The following is a 22,022-nucleotide window of genomic DNA, read 5'->3' as shown; positions in this document are numbered from 1 at the left end:
TTTCTGTAAGTCTTCACAAGGTTTTCACACACTGTTGCTGGTATTTTGGCCCATTCCTCCATGCAGATCTCCTCTAGAGCAGTGATGTTTTGGGGCTGTCGCTGGGCAACACGGACTTTCAACTCCCTCCAAAGATTTTCTATGGGGTTGAGATCTGGAGACTGGCTAGGCCACTCCAGGACCTTGAAATGCTTCTTACGAAGCCACTCCTTTGTTACCCGGGTGGTGTGTTTGGGATCATTGTCATGCTGAAAGACCCAGCCACGTTTCATCTTCAATGCCCTTGCTGATGGAAGGAGGTTTTCACTCAAAATCTGACGATACATGGCCCCATTCATTCTTTCCTTTACACGGATCAGTCGTCCTGGTCCCTTTGCAGAAAAACAGCCCCAAAGCATGATGTTTCCACCCCCATGCTTTACAGTAGGTATGATGTTCTTTGGATGCAACTCAGCATTCTTTCTCCTCCAAACACGACGAGTAGAGTTTTTTCATCTGACCATATGACATTCTCCCAATCCTCTTCTGGATCATCCAAATGCTCTCTAGCAAACTTCAGACGGGCCTGCACATGTACTGGCTTAAGCAGGGGGACACGTCTGGCACTGCAGGATTTGAGTCCCTGGTGGCGTAGTGCGTTTCTGATGGTAGCCTTTGTTACTTTGGTCCCAGCTCTCTGCAGGTCATTCACTATGTCCCCCCGTGTGGTTCTGGGATTTTTGCTCACCGTTCTTGTGATCATTTTGACCCCATGGGGTGAGATCTTGCGTGGAGCCCCAGATCGAGGGAGATTATCAGTGGACTTGTATGTCTTCCATTTTCTAATAATCGCTCCCACAGTTGATTTCTTCACACCAAGCTGTTTACCTATTGCAGATTCAGTCTTCCCAGCCTGGTGCAGGTCTACAATTTTGTTTCTGGTGTCCTTTGACAGCTCTTTGGTCTTGGCCATAGTGGAGTTTGGAGTGTGACTGTTTGAGGTTGTGGACAGGTGTCTTTTATATTGATAATGAGTTCAAACAGGTGCAATTAATACAGGTAACGAGTGGAGGACAGAGGAGCCTCTTACAGAAGAAGTTACAGGTCGGTGAGAGCCAGAAATCTTGCTTGTTTGTAGGTGACCAAATACTTATTTTCCACCATAATTTGCAAATAAATTCTTTAAAATCAGACAATGTGATTTTCTGGATTTTTTTTCTCATTTTGTCTCTCATAGTTGAGGTATACCTATGATGAAAATTACAGGCCTCTCTCATCTTTTTAAGTGGAAGAACTTGCACAATTGGTGGCTAACTAAATACTTTTTTGCCCCACTGTATATTCATTTTTCTTGACATCCATCCATCCATCCATTCTCCAAACCACTGAATCCGAACACAGGGCCACGGGGGTCTGCCGGAGCCAATCCCAGCCAACACAGGGCGCAAGGCAGGGAACCAATCCCGGGCACGGCGCCAACCCACCTTTTCTTGACATTGTACACAGAATATGAACATGATTTCAGCTATGTTTTTCTGTTATGCCATAACACAGAAAACAGATCTAGCAAAAAAAAGGATCAATTTGTACTACTATTCATTGTTGAAAATATGCAACAAACAACTGAAAAGTTGAATAGTATTTTACCATTTCTATAAATGAGATCCACTATCTTGTCCACTAAAGGGATAGAGAATGTTAGATGGATGAATGTCTGCATGTAACAGTGTAACACGGTGGAGGTTCCCTGTAGGTGTGAGACTACGCTTCAGCGAAAGCAGTTGATCATAATTGATGGCCCCCTCACTGCTGAAAACTACAGGCAGATTCATATCCATCACACAGTACTAAAAGGGAGGCATTTGACTGTCCCCAGCTTTATTCTGCAACATGACAATGACCCCAAACACATGGCCACCATCATAAAAAATCCTGCAATGAATTGTATACCCTCAACATAGCACTTATTTCAACATGACTGAGCCACTTTTGGATTTACTTGCAGAATCAAAAGACAGAAAGAAGTCCAAAGACTGCAGTGGAACAGTTGTACATTCTCCAAAAGGATTGAACAACCACCCACACAAGTACGAGACTTTCAGAAAACACATGCAAGTGAATCTAAAAGAATTGGTGCTTTTTTCCCCTGATTATTGCACTTTCTAGGAACTTATTATATATTTTATATACAAAATTACCTAAATGACCTAAAATGATGAAAAGGTAAGCCATAAACCACCAGAGGTTTAAATTTAAAGTTTAGGTTAGCCAAAACTGAAAACGGAAATATTCGAATATTACAAATGTTCACTCTTTAGGGAGAAACTAATAGGTTACAACCTACAGATGTTCTGCAGAAATTAAAAGTAAATTAAGTCTTGCAAGCTAAACCAAAAAATTTGCACAGGTTTCCCCAAGTTCTGTTGATTGCTTAAAAAAAATAAAAAAAATGTCCGCCTGTCTTAAAGCAGAGTTGGAAAAAAGACTGTTACTACAAGATCTACACCCTAGAACAGCTGTGCGCAACCTGCGGCCGTACGGCCGCATGCGGCCGTGGGCAAGGACTTTGGCGGCCGTGGACGTGTATATTAAAGTGTACGTAATGGCGGCCGTGCAGGTGTAGGGTCTCTGGATTCCAGCGAGTAAGGGGTCTCAACGCCGCGGAATCTTTGTCGGCCGGGTCGGTATGGTGACGCCGAAAGCCGATTTGGACTCTGGGGTCTCTAGACTCCTGCAAGTGTAGAATCTCAAACACCGCAAGTACCAAACCCGATTGGTAGACAGCAATCTAGAGTCTGGAATACGGCTAATGGTCTCCAGCGAGTCCCCTGACTTTGCAAGTCTGTCTGCAAACATGCAAGAGCAAGGAAGCCATTAATGGCGATGTTTTCCAAACTTCCTGAAACAATTGCTGTAAAGGTTTTTTGTCCTATATGACGTTTCGTAGACATTTTTTTACATATGTAGACCAGTAAATTGAATATTGTCAGATATATCATACTCTGTTTTAATGTGTAATCTGTAAATTTTTACATAAATCATAAAACATTATTAAGTTTACTTGGACTTACTGGCGGCCGTTATTAAAGTAAAAAGTCTGTAGTGCGGCCGTTATTAAAGTAAAAAGTCTGTAGTGCGGCCGTCAATAGCGGAAAGGTTGCGCATGCCTGCCCTAGAAGGTTGTAGATTACAGTGATAATGGCAAGAAAATGGCAAACTAACAAATGAAATGACACAGGGACAGAGCACTATAGAGTGTCAGTGAATACGGTGTCCTACATAATCCAAAGGCATTTGGAAACTAGAAGAAACTCCGATAGGAAGAGATCTGGCAGACCCAAAGTCACAATCCAAACAGAAGACAAGTTTCTCAGGGTCAGAAACTTGTGTAATAGGTGCCTCACGGCACAACAGCTTCAGGCACAGTTTAACAGTGGTCAAAAAATGCAAGTCTAAGTTTCTACTGATAAGAGGAGACTTTGCTCAGCAAGTTTCAAAGGGCGACTGGCAGCAAGAAAGCCATTGCTTAAAGGACAAAATAAGAAAGGGAGACTTGCCTGGGCCATGAAATACTGGCCGTGGACTACTGCAGACTGGAAGAAAGTTTTATGGCCTGCTGAATCAAAATTTGAAATCTTTGTACACTGTTGAGTTGGTGAAAGGATGGATCCTCAGTGTGCAACACCAACTGTCAAACATGGAGGAGGAAGTGTGATGATCTGAGGTCCCTTTGCTGGAGGCAGTTGGTGACATGCAGAGTGACTGGCATTCTGTATCAAAAGGGTTACCAAAGCATTTTGAAATGCCATGCAATACCTTCTGGTCTGTGTCAAGGGGGTTTATCCTACAGCAAGCCAAGGATCCAAAACATACTTCCAGGCTATGTCAGAATTATGTTAAAAGAAAAGAACAAGAAGGAACACTTCAAAACATGGAATGGTCAGGACTTAAACCCCATTGATTTAGTTTGGAATGAATTGCACAAAAGTGCAAAATATTGGCGAGAATATCTGCAACAGTGTTGGGAAGAGCCTTCTGACCAATATTTGATTTCCCTTATAGAAAGAATGACAGATGTGTTTGGCTATTACATCAGCAAAAAGTGGCTAACTTGATGAATCAAAAATTGTAATAACATTATGTACACTTAATGATTCCTTGACTTATTTTTTTTTTTTTACTTTGCCATTGTTTATTTGTTTTATGCATTGATTTCATGAAACATTAAGACATTAAACTGTGTGTATTAAACTGCTGCCTTCGACACAATCGACCACGACATCATGATCTCCTGACTCGAATCCTGGGCTGGTGTATCTGGCTTAGCCCTCGACTGGTTCAGGTCATATTTCTGCAACAGGACTCTTAGAGTCATGCTAGACGATTTTTCATCTGAATCAGTCCCACTCCCATGTGGTGTCCCCCAGGGTTCCATTTTGGGGCCACTACTTTTTTCAATTTACATCCTGCCTTTAGGTGCAATTTTTAGAAAACATGCAATCTCGTATCACCTATATGCTGATGACTGCCAAATTTATTTCTCCCTCAAGTCAACTGACTCCACTAAACCTCTTCTCAACTGCTTATCTGACATTAAGGACTGGCTGGCTGTAAACTTCCTTCACCTGAACGATTCAAAAACCGAGGTCATTGTTTTTAGTCCCGACCGCAAACAGACCCTACCCCTTGGCCTCGACTTTCTTCCCATTCCAGTAACTTCGTCTGTTTCCAATCTTGGAATCAAAATGGATATGGTCCTGAAAATGGATGCTCAAGTCAACAGCACAGTAAAATCCTGCTTTTTCCATCTCAGGCGAATTGCCAAACTCAAACCAATTCTGCCTTACCACCTCCTGGAATCAGTAATCCATGCATTCATTACGTCCCGGCTCGACTATTCTAATTCCTGCCTATATGGTATTAGTAAAGCCACTCTTTCGAGACTCCAATTGGTTCAAAATGCGGCTGCAAGGCTTTTAACTGGAAGCAGCAGAAGCCAACACATTACACCGATTTTAAAAACCCTACACTGGCTGCCAGTTAGCTTCAGAATTGATTTTAAGATACTCCTCTTAACCTATAAGGCACTAAATGGTCTAGCCCCTGCCTACTTGAGTGTCTTGCTCCATCGTCACAATCCCCCTCGTGTTCTTAGATCCGCAGATCAGCTGCTCCTAACCGTTCCCAAGGCACATTTTAAAGCTCGTGGTGAAAGGGCTTTTTCTGTCTGTGCACCTAGGCTCTGGAACTCCTTACCTTTAGTGGTTAGGCAAGCCGCTTCAGTCGCCACATTCAAATCAAATCTAAAAACTCACTTCTTCACATTGGCTTTTAATTCTTAACCTGTCTTATTTCCACTTGCTTTTTGCTATTTCTCTGTTTTATTGGGTCCCCTGACCTGTTTTTTAGTGTCTCGGTTTTAATTCTCTCTTAATGTTTGTTTTTAATATTTTGCTTTTAGTCTTGCTTGTTTTAACTGTACAGCGCTTCGGTCAGTTGTAATGCTGTGTTTTTAAGCGCTTAACAAAAAAAAATGGTATGGTATGGTATTTCCATAAAAACTGAGGTGTTCTAAACCTTTTGACCAGTAGTGTATACACTATACATTCTTATCACACAACATAACTTTGGTCTTATAGTTATAATTTAGCTTATCTTGATGTGTCCCAGTGCTGATGCCTTAATTTTTAAATTATACTTAAACAATACATGCTCATCCTTACTTTGCCTCTCCTCTTCAATAATGCTATCCAACTAATTTGGCACATATTTTTGGGATGTGGAACGAAAGTGGAGTACTACGAGAACTCACATGGACAAGTGGAAATTGCAATAACCTAAACTTTTCCCCACAGCTTATAATGCATGTATTTTAAACATTCTTCTAAACACAGAAAAATACACAATTGCAAGTGGTTTTGGAAAAATATTTTTAATTTTTACCAAATATTTTATCCAATAAATACTCCTTTGCCATTTTTAAAAATTCTTGCTTTTTGGGCTATATTTTGTATTTTTTACCTCCATAATCACCCATAATGTCCTGCCTCTAAGCAGGATACAGTACAGCTGGTAAGATCTCAAATGCGGCCTTTAGAATAACATGTTGTGGTATTGTTCAATTTGTGCACCACATGCAATTTAAATGCACATTATTAAAGTTGATATCCATTCAACAGAATATAAACTCATTGTTTATTACTTTATTATTTTTAAAAAAAGGTTAAACAGTAAAAAACAGTGCCAGTTAAACAAGCGCAAAGAAAATCTGTTGCTGTTTACACATCTCCCACAAGTGTGAGCACTCTAGCTTTTATTGTTTTTTTTTTTTTTGTTTTTTTTTATAAAATCAGTAAATTAAGCAAACTGTGAAAGTAAGGGAACAGAAAATCAAAAAATGCTTCTTTAATAATAAAATACTGTATGTGATGACATAGGAACATGCAGAGAACATATAGCAGTTGTGTGCAATGTGCATGGCACTTCATGTTTAAAAAAATTAAAAAATTAAAAAAAATTGAGCATGTAAACAATCTTTATAATGGAAATATGTAGAGACAGACATAAAACACTGCACAGCTATTAGCATGAGTGGTAAAACTGAAAAAAAAAAAATCATGCTTAATGGAATAAAGAATAAAATACAGGGCATACAGTCATTAATGCACAAAGCTTATTTAGACAAGATGGAAAATCATAGGACACCCCAAAAACCTGTTGGAAGGAAAAAAGTGTTGGTCAACAGGGCCATGGACATCAGAGAATGTGAATGATTCCTCCTGGATAAAGATTCAACTATCAAATGGAGTTTCCGCTCTACTCCCTCAGGAAGGCTGAGGAGTGTGATCCCTGCGTTATTAGAACATATTGTTTCATGCAACACTGAAGAGGCATAGTAGTGAAAATTGCCTCTCAATAGGCAGGCATTTTTGAGCATTTCCAGCCTGAACTCATCCATCCCTGTGACCCTGTGATTACAGAACTCCACCTCAGCTACAGACATTAACCTAATCCTGACCAGTGTTTCTGGAACTGTCTCTTCCAAAGGGGGTGTATCCAACAGGCCCAGGAGCTCCCAAAAGTACTCCTTCAAATGATCAAGATTATCTCCAGTCAAGGTCAATGTTTTCTACTGTTGCAGAGAACAACTGGCCCTTCTGAGTCATTGATTGGCTTGCCTAAACTCTTTCAGGACATCTCTATAGCCTCATTAATCTCCATGCACTCATGGACTTTAACTCTGTCCAGCTGCTGCTTTTTTTGCCTGTTGGTAGTCATCTGTTAAACCTGGATGCTGCCTAGCTAATACTGTACCAAAGCCCATTTACTTTACATTGCCAGCTTCCATTACCACTTATGTCTACCAACCATTCTTAGTTTGTCTCAAAAAGACAAACACAAGCATTCCTTCGGACAAAGTTACTCGCCACTACCTCCATTATTCATGTCTTGAAACAGTCGGTTACCGATGTCTGCTGACATTTAAAAGACGAGTTGAATGTAGCTTAGACAGGACATCTGACAGCTGTTCCTCGCAAACCCTTACTGTTCATCTGGGTTTTCCAGGTCTGTACAGAAAGAGCTCCATCTGTCTGAGCAAGCTTATCACCAAATGGGGATCAGTTGACTTCTCAGAACCTCTTTTTATTCGAGAGTCCAGAACATATGGCCTCAGATCAGATGACATAACTATAATGAGGATTACTAACTTTTGGCCCAAGTTACTCTAATACTAGATAACCTTATGAGTATACTTATGTTCAAATATGACTGTAGCTCCACACAGGTGTTTCAGAGTGAGCCTGACCAGGTCTACTGGTTTATCTAGCTACCAGGCGGAAGGGTGAAACAAATCCGAGGCTTCAAGGTATACCTGTTCTTTTTGAGGTTCTCTATCATTTAATCAGGCCAATTACCAGGTACCTCATCCTAAACCATTTTGCCATTAGTAAACCAACAAACAACATGTTATTCAGACAAGAGAGTTGCCAAGGTGTGAGAGACAGTCCATGGTGTTAGGCAGTTTTAAACAAATAATTGTGTGCGGGACTTTAATCGGGTGTGGGTGTGTGCAGGCATGCGTCACTCTGTAGCTAATTGGGGTACTGGGCCAACTGCGCCACGTACACGTGCAGTGTGGGCGGATCAACTGGGTGCCTCAATTGTGCCTTGGAGGAAGTGGCAGGTCACACCTACACCCAATTATAAAGGATAGTTGAAAAGGAGCCTGCATGAAAGGAGAGGGGGAAAAGAAAATAGATTGGCCAGTGACAGAGAAAGACAAGGAAGAGAGAAAGGTTAAATGAAGAGAAGAAGAGTCAGATAGAGATGGAGAGAGAAAGAGAAAGAGAAGAGAGCACCCATGCAGCAAGAAGTGAGAGGCAGGTGGTCAGCAGTCAACCTCATTGATGCAGGAGCCTGAGGCTGAAGAAAGTGCGCTACTACCAAGAGATTGCCGAGGAGTAGGAGCAGCAAGACATGCTGCCTATCCCTCAGCATCTGTGGGAGATGCTGCAGGAGACGTATGCAGTTTGGCACAGTGCCGTGGAACTGCCAAAGACCTAGCAATGGGACCCGAGCCACGATGTGATGGTGGACTGTACCTGTCAGTGGGCGTCTCCTCCTTCTGCAAGGTCTGAATATGATAAGCGCAGGAGGTGCCATGTTTTAAAAGGCAACATTGGGACTCAGTTTTGTGGACTGTCTCTCTGGATTTTAACCTCATTGTTTTTAAAAGAATACATTGAGCTTTAAATCTTCACCCTCACTGTTTTTATGGATTTATTTATTGAAGAACATTTGTAACACTTCACTGTTTTGAACACTATTTTGATTTTTGGAAATTGTTCCAAATAAAATCACTGAGCACTTGTACACCTATCCTTTGCTGTTTGTGTGTGTCCTCATTTGCTGGGCTCATCCTTGGTTATATTATCAACGGTGATGGGTTCAAGAGGCTCCCAAAGGCAAGTGGAAGCATCAAGCCAACTCGCACTGTTACACAAGGATCATTGTATTACATAAGCTCCATCAAAATAACACCAAGTACATAATCTTAGGAAAAGTGAAAGATGGACAGCCTCTACTATGTGAGACCTTCAATTTAAAAGATATATGCTATTTATCTGGGAGTCCCAAACAATGAAAGGTTGCATTAGTCCCTACCTTGCTAGCTGCCAACAGCAGGATTCTGTAGCTGTAGTTCAGGAATTGTCAAAAAGAGTCTGGCTTAGTAGTTTATGTAAAGGCCCAGTGTTAAATTGAGTCAGGTACAAACCACAAGTGATTCCTGACTAACTTGCACAGGAAGGACGTCCCTGTACACACTAGAGGGAGCTTGGAGTGAGCGAAGACAAAGGTTTACGTGACAGGTTTAAAGGTAAGAGACTATAACCTTTGTGCTATTTTTGATTTCTGTTTCAGTCACCTATACACTGGACTGCCAGATAAGGCATTGTCACAATAAGGCCCTAAGGCCATTGCTTTCATTTCATTATTCCCTCCTTAGATTCATTCCTTCTCTCTGATCCACCTGTATAATTTTAGCTCTATAATATATACAACTTTTTGTTCATTTTTGTGCACTTTTGTGTTTCTTGGGTATGGTCACAACAGCTAATGAAAAACACATTTTTTAAACTTCATATTAGCTTGTATCTAACAATTATATAGAAAATCTTTGTCACATTTAAACTTGTTAAAAAAAATAAAAAATAAAAAGATAATAGCAGGACTTGAAACTATCTGATGTCTAATTTACTTTTTAAAATCATGAAAGTTCTAAGTAGAATTTTCTACTTTAAAAATACCAGGATATGTAAAAAATATATTACACAATAAAAAACAACTCACACTATTTCTATTGTTCAGAGTGGCTGCAGAGCACTGTGTAGTTTGTCATCACCTGCATAGTAAACACAGAAATTGCTCTTTTAGATATAATAACTATATTTGTATTTATTTATCTGATGCCTTCAGGCAAGACAACTTACAGCTTTCATCCACTCATTTTAAAAAACTCACTTTGTAGTACTCGATTAGAGAGCTTGAGCCTATACCAGCATTAGTGGGTAAAAAGGTAGCAACCAGTTACTCAGAAGGCACATTAATTTACATATGTAATTAAGTAAACAGCTAATCAGATTTCTCCATTATTTAACTGAAGATCGGCTATTTCTAGTATTTTCCTAGTTATTTCACAAGTTTCAGCAAAATTCATACTCAAAATGCCACACCAATCAATATTTTTCAGTTACAGAATTTATACCCTGTATATGTTTGTGTTATAAACTAATTCTTTGTCTGCATACAGTCCCTCTACATGCATCAATCCACAGAAAGGGCCGGTTTATACTTCACGCTCAGAACACATACGAGCATGCATCATGCCTGCCACACATTCCCAGAGTTCAATTGACATGTCCTCTGAGCACATCCTCAGAAATGAACGCGACGCGTGCATGAGTTGCAATACCAGCAAAACGTCGGTGGGGGCAATGTGATCAAGTTGGAACGTGATGTCAGAGTCTCGGTTTATTATCTACATGTGACAAGAAAGCTGCTATGCAGATCCCACAGTATCGATGTATGTACTTTGATGTTTGATGAATGGTTCAATGTGGTGAAGCAAAATGTCGACATACAAATGTATTTGTGGATCTTTCATATTCAAGTGTTTCATATTCCCTAAAGTAATGGCACAATACATTTTAAAAGTTTCACATATCATCTTCTGTGCTGTCTTTTTTTTTTTTTTGCCCCTTCACAACAGCATCAGAATGTACGGCAGCATGTTTGAGCCACTGAGAAAAAATTAAGGACACAGTGAAAAGGTCTATTTTGTGATTCAAGTGGAAATTTCAGCTTTAATCTCAAAATGTCCACTTTAACTTCATAGTTTATTTTATCATTAAAGTAGACCACGGTAAATGTCATCTTAAAACCAACCCAGTTGTTAAAATTGCTACATGCTTCAGGGGCTTCCTCCTGAACTGACAGCAGCGGCAAGCAGCAATAGATTGCCACACAGAAGACATTAAACGTATGATATCCCAGCTCTCTGCACATTTAGAATTCTTAGATTTATACTTCATATCACTTTCATGATGAAATGCATTAAAGCATGTATATTACATTTTACAAACAAGTCATTAACTTCATTTAAATAAAGAATACTGTTAATAATTGCATGTGTGGGGGTGGCACGGTGGCAGTGCGGTAGTGCTGCTGCCTCATAGGGAGTCACATTCCTGGTGTTCCCTGCCTGTAGTTTTCATGTTGTCCTGATGGGTTTCCACAGTGTGCTCCAGTTTCCTTCCAAAGACATGAAGGTTGGGGGATTTGGCGACACTAAAATGAACATTGTGTATGTATATGCTTGTGTTTACCTTGCGATGAGCTGATGCTCCATCCAAGGATTTTGTTGCTGTCTCACGCCCAATGCTTGCTGGAATGGGGGCCATCCCTGGATTGATGGATGAAATCATTAAACATCCTTTTCAGGGATATCCTGTCCTCAGAATTTAACGGATGTTTCAGGCAACTCACAACATAGCAAAGCCGAACGTTTTCACACCGTGATGATATCTCACACTGCCACCTGGTGGAATCTTCCAGATTTACGTAAAGTACGCATGCAAGTATAAACAGTACAACGCTTGCGTAGCAGTATCATCCGCTGGACCACATATCGCATCATGTGAAGTATAAACTCAGCCTTAGTCTTTCTCCAATTACAAGTGCTTTGGAGAAGTAAAGACCAGTGCTGCAATATGTTATCTGTAAAATTGTTAATTGTGTTGTTGATATGTGTGTATTATATTTGTGCCCAGCTGCTTAGGGGTTAAAATATATTAGCACATTAACTTGATAACAATGATTCATCTCAATTTGATTATCTTTTTAACATACAGTATACAGAAAATTGCACAATGCCTTGTAACTTAGTGAAATTGTCATCAATGACCCTAGACAACCTCTTTGGGTGTCAAGAAAATCCCTCTAGCAATTCTTCTGTAATTGCTGCACACTTTTTAAAATTGTTATACAGTAATCCCTCGCTATATCGCGCTTCGACTTTCGCAGCTTCACTCTATTGCGGATTTTATATGTAAGCATATTTAAATATATATTGCGGATTTTTTGCTGGTTCATGGGTTTCAGTGGACAATGGGTCTTTTAATTTCTGGTACATGCTTCCTCAGTTGGTTTGCCCAGTTGATTTCATACAAGGGACGCTATTGGCAGATGGCGGAGAAGCTACCCAATCAGAGCACGTATTACATATTAAATAAAACTCCTCAAATATATTGTGAGCAGGGGGGCTGTTCGCACCCCTAGAGGATACGGATGCTCCTCAAAAAACACCGAAAGATTACCTTCACATCGCTCCCTTCCTTGCTGGGCTTACTTGTGGCTGCTTTGTTGCGTGATATGCTTCCTGCACGGTGCTTCACATACTTAAAAGCCCAAACAGCACCTATTGATATTTGATTGTTTGCTTTTCTCTCTCTCTCTCTTGCTCGGACATTCTCTGCTCCTGACGAAGGGGGTGTGAGCAGGGGGGCTGTTCGCACCCCTAGAGGATACGGACGTTTGTCTAAAAAATGATGAAAGACTACCTTCACATTGCTCCCTTCCTTGCTGGGCTACCTTGTGGCTGCTTTGTAAAGTGATATGCTTCCCACACGGTGCTTCGCATACTTAAAAGCACAAACAGCACGGTTTTTGATTGTTTGCTTTTCTTTTGTGCGCTCTCTCTCTGACATTCATACATAAAAGCCCAAACAGCACCTATTGATTTTTGATTGTTTGCTTTTCTCTCTCTCTGACATTCTCTGCTCCTGACGCGCACTCCTTTGAAGAGGAAGATATGGTTGCATTCTTTTAATTGTGAAATGGAACTGTCATCTCTGTCTGGTCATGGAGCACGGTTAAACTTTTGAAAAAGAGACAAAGGTTTGTTTGCAGTGTTTGAATAAAGTTCCTGTCTCTCTACAACCTCCTGTGTTTCTGTGCAAATCTGTGGCCCAAGCATGACAATATAAAATAACCATATAAAAACATATGGTTTTTACTTTGTGGATTTTCACCTTTCGCAGGGGGCTATGGAACGCAACCCCCGCAATGGAGGAGGGATCACTGTATTGGCATTTTTTCATTAAAATTGTACCTTTTAAAATGTATGATAAAGGTTTACTAGTTATGAAATAAAGCATATACTAATCAAAAGTTTTGATCTATTTTTGCTTAATGGAGCTTGGCCTACTAACTCTGGCATCACTATCTCAAGAGGATACCAAAATAGAGCTGGTTAACCCATCTTCCACAAATCAAGAAATTTTGGTTGAGGAAGTGAATCTTGAATGATTTTAAAACAGAAACTTCATAAACGTATTTTCTTTTCTTTTTTTTTTTTTTTTTTTTAAATCACACTTTCTTTTTACCTCCTCTGGGGTGTTAACAGTAGATAGGAAAACAGAATGTTGCACAATTTCATTATTAATCAATATTGCTTTTTAGCCATTTTTATTTAACACTGAAATTAGAAACCTTTAGTCTGACCTAGTTCTAAATTAGGTGATATTAGTATTCAAATAGATGAGGAAGAAGATGTTCTTGCAAAATATTTTACATTTTATGTTTAACTCTAAACAATCACAATTTCTCATTAACAATTGCATTTGATCTGTAGCAGTAGTTTCCTATTAAACAAGAACAAATTAAATTTAAATTGCAACACTACATCAGAGGACCGCCAACCTTATTTAACTTATTTTGAGCAAGCACATATCAACTAACATGACTACTAAGTGGTTACTTTGGGGGGTAAAGGAAGAAAGAAGAAAAAAAAATATGGATATAACAGAGCTTCTTAAAAATAAGTGTTACAAATGAGTTAAAAAAAAAAAAACATATTGGAGAACACAATGCATTATGATGATCATTGAAGCAGAGCTGAAATGATATCTTGTACTATTTACTTATAAATAACACAGAAATATGTAGGCATTTTCTTAAATGTATTATGGTCTGGTGCAGTGCAGTGGTAGCGCTGTTGCCTTGTAGCAAGCAGGGTTCACCTCCCAGGTCCTCCCTGTGTGGAGTTTGCAAGTGCTTCTCATGGGTCTCCTCTGGGTGCTCCAGTTTCCTCCCACAGTCCAATGACATGCAGGTTAGGTGAATTGGCAATTCTAATTTGGCCCTAATATGTGCTTGGTGTATGTGCCCTGTGATGGACTGGCACCCTGTAAACTTTAGGGTGCCTTGCACCCTAAGCTAAGTGAAATAGGTTCCAGCAGATCATCATGATCCTGTTTAGTACAAAGGAGGTTAGAAAATGATTGACAGTATTACAAAAGACAAGCTAAGATAAGTGGAAACAGCATGATAAGCGGCCTGAATAAGCACATCAGTGCATCATTCTGCTAGTTATATACATTACTGTGAACTGTATTTGATTAAAGTTATGCACAAAATCAAAAGTCATTCAAGGAGCCTGGGGAGGACAGGTTCTCACTGGAGAACAGAAACACATAACATGGTACTGACAAAAATAAGGCATGCAAAACTAAAATAACTCAATGAGTAAGCATTTTGTTTTTCAAACTGTTAAATTAGTCCTCTAGTTGCTGAAGACCAAGTCAGTTTACGTAGTCTGACAGATAGGGGGCGCTATCGCTCCCTTGAACCCTCTGATCAGACACCAAACACCAGATAAAAGTCCAATAATAATATTTATTCGGACAATAATGTGCACAAAGCAGCCTCCACTCCACAGTACTCATAAATAAACACAATACTACAATAAACAATCCTCCACTCCCAGACGCGTTGCCACCCTTCCTCCCGACTCAGCTCAACCCTGGGATCTCCCACATTCCTTTATATAGTTCATGACCCAGAAGTGCTTCTGATCCCTCAGTCCATGTGATTATTCAGCACTTCCGGGTCAGGTGAAAACGCCTCTTCTTCATCCCGGAAGTACGTCATTCCCTCTGTTGCCGTGACTAAGACATACTTTCGGGTTATACAGTGGGTACGGAAAGTATTCACACCCCCTTCAATTTTTCACTCTTTGTCATATTGCAGCCATTTGCTAAAATCATTTAAATTAATTTTTTCCCTCATTAATGTACACACAGCACCCCATATTGACAGGCAAAAAAAAGAATTTTTTAAATTGTTGCAGATTTATTAAAAAAGAAAAACTGAAATATCACATGGTCCTAAGTATTCAGACCCTTTGCTCAGTATTTAGTAGAAGCACCCTTTTGAGCTAATACAGCCATGAGTCTTCTTGGGAAAGATGCAACAAGTTTTTCACACCTGGATTTGGGGATCCTCTGCCATTCCTCCTTGCAGATCCTCTCCAGTTCTGTCAGGTTGGATGGTAAACGTTGGTGGACAGCCATTTTTAGGTCTCTCCAGAGATGCTCAATTGGGTTTAAGTCAGGGCTCTGGCTGGGCCATTCAAAAACAGTCACAGAGTTGTTGTGAAGCCACTCCTTCTTTATTTTAGCTGTGTGCTTAGGGTCATTGTCTTGTTGGAAGGTAAACCTTCGGCCCAGTCTGAGGTCCTTAGCACTCTGGAGAAGGTTTTTGTCCAGGATATCCCTGTACTTGGCCGCATTCATCTTTCCCTCGATTGCAACCAGTCGTCCTGTCCCTGCAGCTGAAAAACACCCCCACAGCATGATGCTGCCACCGCCATGCTTCACTGTGCGGACTGTATTGGACAAGTGATGAGCAGTGCCTGGTTGTCTCCACACATACCGCTTAGAATTAAGGCCAAAAAGTTCTATCTTGGTCTCATCAGACCAGAGAATCTTATTTCTCACCATCTCAGAGTCCTTCAGGTGTCTTTTAGCAAACTCCATGCGGGCTGTCATGTGTCTTGCACTGAGGTATGTGTGGACCTCAGACTGGGCCGAAGGTTTACCTTCCAACAAGACAATGACCCTAAGCACACAGCTAAAATAAAGAAGGAGTGGCTTCACAACAACTCTGTGACTGTTTTTGAATGGCCCAGCCAGAGCCCTGACTTAAACCCAATTGAGCATCTCTGGAGAGACCTAAAAATGGCTGTCCACCAACGTTTACCATCCAACCTGACAGAACTGGAGAGGATCTGCAAGGAGGAATGGCAGAGGATCCCCAAATCCAGGTGTGAAAAACTTGTTGCATCTTTCCCAAGAAGACTCATGGCTGTATTAGCTCAAAAGGGTGCTTCTACTAAATACTGAGCAAAAGGTCTGAATACTTAGGACCATGTGATATTTCAGTTTTTCTTTTTTAATAAATCTGCAACAATTTCAAAAATTCTTTTTTTTGTCTGTCAATATGGGGTGCTGTGTGTACAATAATGAGGGAAAAAATTAATTTAAATGATTTTAGCAAATGGCTGCAATATGACAAAGAGTGAAAAATTGAAGGGGGTCTGAATACTTTCCGTACCCACTGTAGGTGAAACCAAAGTCTCTGGGCCTTCCTGCAGCGTCCCCTGGAGGCCCTCATGGTATCCAGCAGGGCTGTGATGAAAAACTTCACTGTCCATGATGCCCTGCCGGAACTCGGGGCACCTCTATGTTGCAGGAAGGGCTCCACCTGGCGGCCTGTAGATATTGACCGGGATGAAAGGCCGGCCATATCCCACAGTAGTCATTAGTGCCCTGGTACTGTGTGATAGGAGTTGGAAGGATATCAATAATTAAGCATCCAATAACGTACCTAAAGTTATACTTCTTTTAAAAAAAAAAAAAAAATTATATTATATATATATATATATATATATATATATATATATATATATATATATATATATAGTCTCCACTAAGGTCAACATATCATCACGCCCACAGTGAAAGGACAGAAATGCATGGTCACTGACCAAACAACAGTGATCCTAGTTAAAATGGGCATAAGCTATCCTTACTCATACCACAGTGCAGCAAGGCAGACATGCTAGCCTTCACTCAAGCTGGTTAACTGTAACAAATCCTTCTGCCGGTAGACTGTGGCAGCAACCCCGTATTGAATCGAGTAGTTTCAATGCAAAGCATGTTTTTTTTAATAAGAGAACCGTGGAGCAAGTTTAACAATTGATCAACTGTGAATAGTTTTGTACACATGAATTGCTTGTCAGTGGTTTTGCAGAAAAACATGGCCCTTATTAATTTGGTACTTGATGTGCACAAAAAACATTTACTCATTATTATTACTCAAAATTACAAGCTACTAAATGCAGTTAGCACATTGTGATGCAAGTAGATCGGAGACAGCAGCCACCTCCTCTATAATGCTGTATACTCCATGGCTATGCTCTCTCTGAAATACAAGTGACTCAGATTTTTAGCTCATACACTATTTGATTCTTTGTTTGACTTTACAAATTTTGTACTGCAAGTGTTTCAAATCCAATACGAGTGCATAGAGATATCTATCCTGCACTTGGCACCCAAAGGAGAATTATTAAAAACAAACACCAACATTAACATCAACAGCACTAGGATTGCTTCACTACTTTGTCATTTTCAGTGAAGAATTTCTGCGAATTTGTCAGCTCTTGATGGCAAAAAAGAGAAACGAAATGAAAAAAACAAAAATGTACCTGTTGCTTTTAGTGCAATTTTTATTGCTGGATCAACACATAATAACCTGGAGACAGGAGAGTGAGACATGAAGGAGTCTGATGGAACACAGTATCTTGATAATTTCAAAATGAATGGGGTTTGATTACTTATGGTAATGTGCACCTATAAAACTCTGAAAAATATATGCTTGAAGTGTGACATTTCTCTAAGAAAAAAAACACCGTAGCAACAAGGCTGTCAACTGACTTAATTCAGCATTTGGGGAAACTATCACCTTACTTTCTTTCCAGTGACACACAAAGTCTACACTGTAATTCATCTTCATTTTAATGCAAAGACATGACAAATGTTGCATAAAAAATGAAAACAGTGTAAATTTCCAAACAATTAAGAGTGAAATGGTCAAATGTAGGTCACATTCATGTCAGTAAAAGGGTACATGCATACACCTCATTTGGGGAAGGCATTTAGACTAACTATACGCAAGAGGAGGCAGTGTTTTGTAACATTTTATCATGAAGTGTTTTTGGGAGCATGTCTGTCGAAGAAAAAAAAAAATCTATAAATAAATGTACCTCTCTTACCTAGGAATATAAATCTTAAATGTGAAATTCAAACAAATAGCTGCTTAATATATATGTGTGTGTGTGTGTGTGTGTGTGTGTTTGTATGTGTGTGTGTGTGGGGGGGGGGGAGACAACACAGGAAGCAGTTTATTTAGCTGACCTAATTTAACTGTCTTGGTGTAAGGCTAACACATGCATTCAGGTTACACGTGCACAGCCCCTTATTTTAGCCTTCATTAAGTCATAATGACATGCATGTTCCCTTTATTCAAACATAATAAAGATTTAATGTTTTATTTTTTAAAAGGTGATCAAATTGAATTTCTTCACATCTGAGAAATTTTATATACAATCATGTTGTGGATGTCCAAATAGTTAAGTGGACATGAAACAAGCATACTTAAAAGCAGAGCATCCCAAAAGGTAAGTAGAACCCAGGGCAGGATATGTCAAGTGAGTGTTTCTTAGGATTTTTTTTTGTGGGGTGGTGGTGGTAGCAGGGAGTTTCCTGCACGGTTATCATGAATGCCATCAGTACTTTCATGTGTCCAACTAGCAAACTGATCACCACATGTTGTTTACTTCTTTGCTCCAAATTTTTATTACAAAGCTGTCAAAAGACACTTTGAATGCCACTTATGATACTTTGGCCAACCCTTCATCCACTTCTTTGAGACAGCTCTGCTTACAAGTAGTAGTAAGTACTAGTGACACATGGTGAAGAGGGCATTTAGTATATCTCTCTATTACTAAAAAAAAAAAACATGGAAGGCGATGAGATGTGATTTTCTCGGAGACACTTTAACGCCCCATGAGACAAGGCAGGGAGACAAAAGGACAGCTGCTGTACAGGCTTTTAAAATGTTCAAAGTGCTGTGCAGCAAGCAGTGAACAGCTGATTGAGCAAAGAAAAAAAAAAAAAGTATTTGTTTCCCATTGTATTTTACCATTTAAGAAGGGGTTTCAGAGGAGCGACCGTATCTCCTTAGTGTGCGTCCTGCCCCCCTCTTCACAACGTGAGCAGCAGAGACGCAAAGTGGCTGTCGCGCTGTGCACCCCAGAGGTGGGGGGGGGTTGGGGGGGATTAAGTGGTGGACAAGTGAAACGTGCAGGGGACAAAGCCACCTAGTACAGTATACGAATGTTTTTTTGGCCCATACACCTCATCTGCAAACTAGTAAGACTGCTGATATTGGGACTATACAATTCTTAAAGTAACTGTTATTTCATGCTACACAGTACACCTGCACACGGACTGTGTTACAGATTTATGATCAGCACATTCAGGTGTTTGCATAAGTGAAAGATAACACTTCCACAGACTATATCTAGCCCATAGTGATAAATCACTTAAAAATACAAACTGAGTGGCCAAGCCATATACAATGTATACCACCTGTGTGTACAGTGCCATAATTTGTTTGTGTTTCTTCCTTTTTGTACTGCTACAAATGTATACACATAATGTAAAATACTGCACATTATTACACGGGTTTAAACCTCAGCCAGATCTGTTTTTGAGGGGTTTCCCTATTCTCTCTCATCCAACATTTCCCAGTTACAAAACTACCTCATAATGAATGAAAAAGATGTTTAAATTTTCTTTCCCTCTTTAATCTCTATGTACGTTAATGAAAGTGTTTAATGCCCTAAGCATGATAAAGAGAAAAAAAAAAAAGGCTTACAGAATGAACTTTATGGAAATAAAATTAACCTGTTAGAGCTGCTGCTGAGTTGTGGATTTGAATATGAATGCGGTAGTTATCTGTGCAGAGTTTGCACATTACCCCCATGTGCATATCTTGTTTTACCAACATCCACGTGTATGCATGTTGTGAAAGTCTGGTTTAGTTTAAATTACTGCACATTGCTAAAACTGTATTTAGTTGGTTCTTTACAGATTTCACTGTCTGTTTTATGTGGAGCTGTGTAACCTACACAGTCACTTTATTTTAACAGTTTCAAAACTAAATAATCCAAAGAAAGCATCTATGCTGCATATATTGGTACAACTGCAAGCACGGCAGAAATCCAAAATGGACAGGGATGATTCATTGCACTGCCCAATAATACACACGAATATACAGACGGGCAGTTTTGAGTCTGAAAATAACATAACATGCAACTGTTTAGAAGGAAAATCGAGATATGCATGCAGAGAACATGTAAATTTCCCACAGGCAAATATCAGGATAGGGACTGGGACCCTAAGTGGCAGCATATCAAAACCATAGCTTTAATAGGTTGCATTATAAAAATGATTCTGTTTAGAAAATGCTTTTATTATCGGATGCTGATAGGGACTGAGCTCAACACTTTAGATGTACTATACAAGGTAGTTTATACATTTGTTTTGGTGAAAGTCAGAAAATCTCAGTCCTGTGGCTAACTAATTTTAATACTAAATACTAATTTTTTTAAATTGGGCATTTCTTAGAGTTTTGTAAAAGGAATAAGTAGATAGTTGCTAAGCAGAGTTGCATTGTCCACTAATGAGCAGACTAGAAGCAGTCCCCAAAATTGTATTTATGCATATAGCACAGATTAGTGTTTGGGCATGTGTATATATTTTTATATATTTTTCAGGTTAGACATCATTATTTCACTATTATTACTTACTCTGTAGATGCATACATTTTACAAAAGCATGCAGTACAGAGTTAAACAACGGAAAAGGAGTATTAGAAAATGTTATTTCAATTAGTTGAGTTTTTTTTTTATTAAAAGCAGGACAGACAATTGCAGATGGTTTAAGTATCACAAATTTTACGAGGTGAGACACAAAAATAACCGGACTGGGATTGGGACTTTCCTGGAAAGCCATTTGGAGGTTGGCCGAACATTAATCATAGAACTATAGACCCTCCTACACACCCTCTCAAACCACTGACTGGCTAGGTATATCCTGTGAATAGCCCAGTCAGTATTTGCACAACAAATCGCTACACAAGCTGCCGCGACAATGTTGGGTGAAAAAAGTCGAACAGCAGATCAACATCAAATTTCTTGTGAAACTGAACAAAACGGCCACAGAAACTTATGATAAAAACAGTGTACGGTGAGAACAGTTTGTCTCACACACACACAAGTTGAGTGGCACAAATGTTTCAAGGAAGGACAAGAAAATGTGGAAGACGTTCAACGCCCAGGTCACCCACGCTCGTCTGGGACAGATGAAAACATCAAAACGGTGAATGAGATTGTTCGAAATGATCATACTGCTTTTTCCATAAAACAGTTTTTGACTGACAAAAAATTCCTGTCCTCGATCATCCTTCCTATTTGCCCGATTTAGCTCCCTGGGATTTTTACTTGTTCCCGAAAATCAAAAGTCACCTGAAGAGAACACATTTTTCTTCAATGAATAAAGTGAAGACAGAAACGACAAGCCTGTTGAAGGGCCTCAAGCAAGAAGACTTCTAGCACTGTTTCAATCAATGGAAGATACGTATGGAGTGGTGTAGAGATCAGGAGGGGAGTATAGAGAAGGTGACAATCTTTAGAATCCTGTAATTCATCAATAAAATATATATATTTTTTTTTACCAATCTGATTATTTTTGTGTCTCACCTCGTATATCACAGATATCTTGGTATTATTACCTTTTTAATTATCGATTAGGTGTAAACTAGGAGTTTAAAAAAAAAAAAAAAAGTTCAGTAGATATAGATATACCTGTGACTCTGGCTGCACTTCCTCAGAATGCAAATTCTTTGGTGGAGGACCTGGTTTGGGTAATACTGCTGGTTCTGCAGAAGAATAAAATAAAACTATTGATATAACATTTTTTTTTTTTTTTTTTAAAGAGTTGGCAAACTGAAGATGCTCTGGCTTTGCAAACTTTAGTCTTTCCAAAATTCAAATTAGTTCCACCTCATAGACACTA

At 39.5% G+C, this 22,022-nt stretch overlaps 2 protein-coding genes across 2 annotated transcripts in view; one reads left to right on the top strand and one right to left on the bottom strand.

Annotated features, from left to right (window-relative positions):
* si:dkey-13a21.4 (uncharacterized protein LOC494576 homolog) overlaps positions 1–22,022 on the top strand; it is a 991,873-nt gene that overhangs the window by 305,120 nt on the left and 664,731 nt on the right. The gene's annotated exons all lie outside the window — the stretch shown is intronic.
* The window catches only part of irak1 (interleukin-1 receptor-associated kinase 1), a 97,488-nt gene that overhangs the window by 29,755 nt on the left and 45,711 nt on the right, over positions 1–22,022 (bottom strand). The window contains exon 4 of the mRNA XM_028813300.2: positions 21,812–21,885. Coding sequence (XP_028669133.1) covers positions 21,812–21,885 — 74 coding nt within the window. The remainder of the gene's footprint in view (positions 1–21,811; positions 21,886–22,022) is intronic.

This window comes from Erpetoichthys calabaricus, chromosome 11, assembly GCF_900747795.2.
Source record: "Erpetoichthys calabaricus chromosome 11, fErpCal1.3, whole genome shotgun sequence".
NCBI classification, from domain to species: Eukaryota; Metazoa; Chordata; class Cladistia; order Polypteriformes; family Polypteridae; genus Erpetoichthys; species Erpetoichthys calabaricus.
The sequence above is the reverse complement of the archived record's forward strand: the minus strand, read 5'-3'. Positions and strand labels throughout refer to the sequence as shown.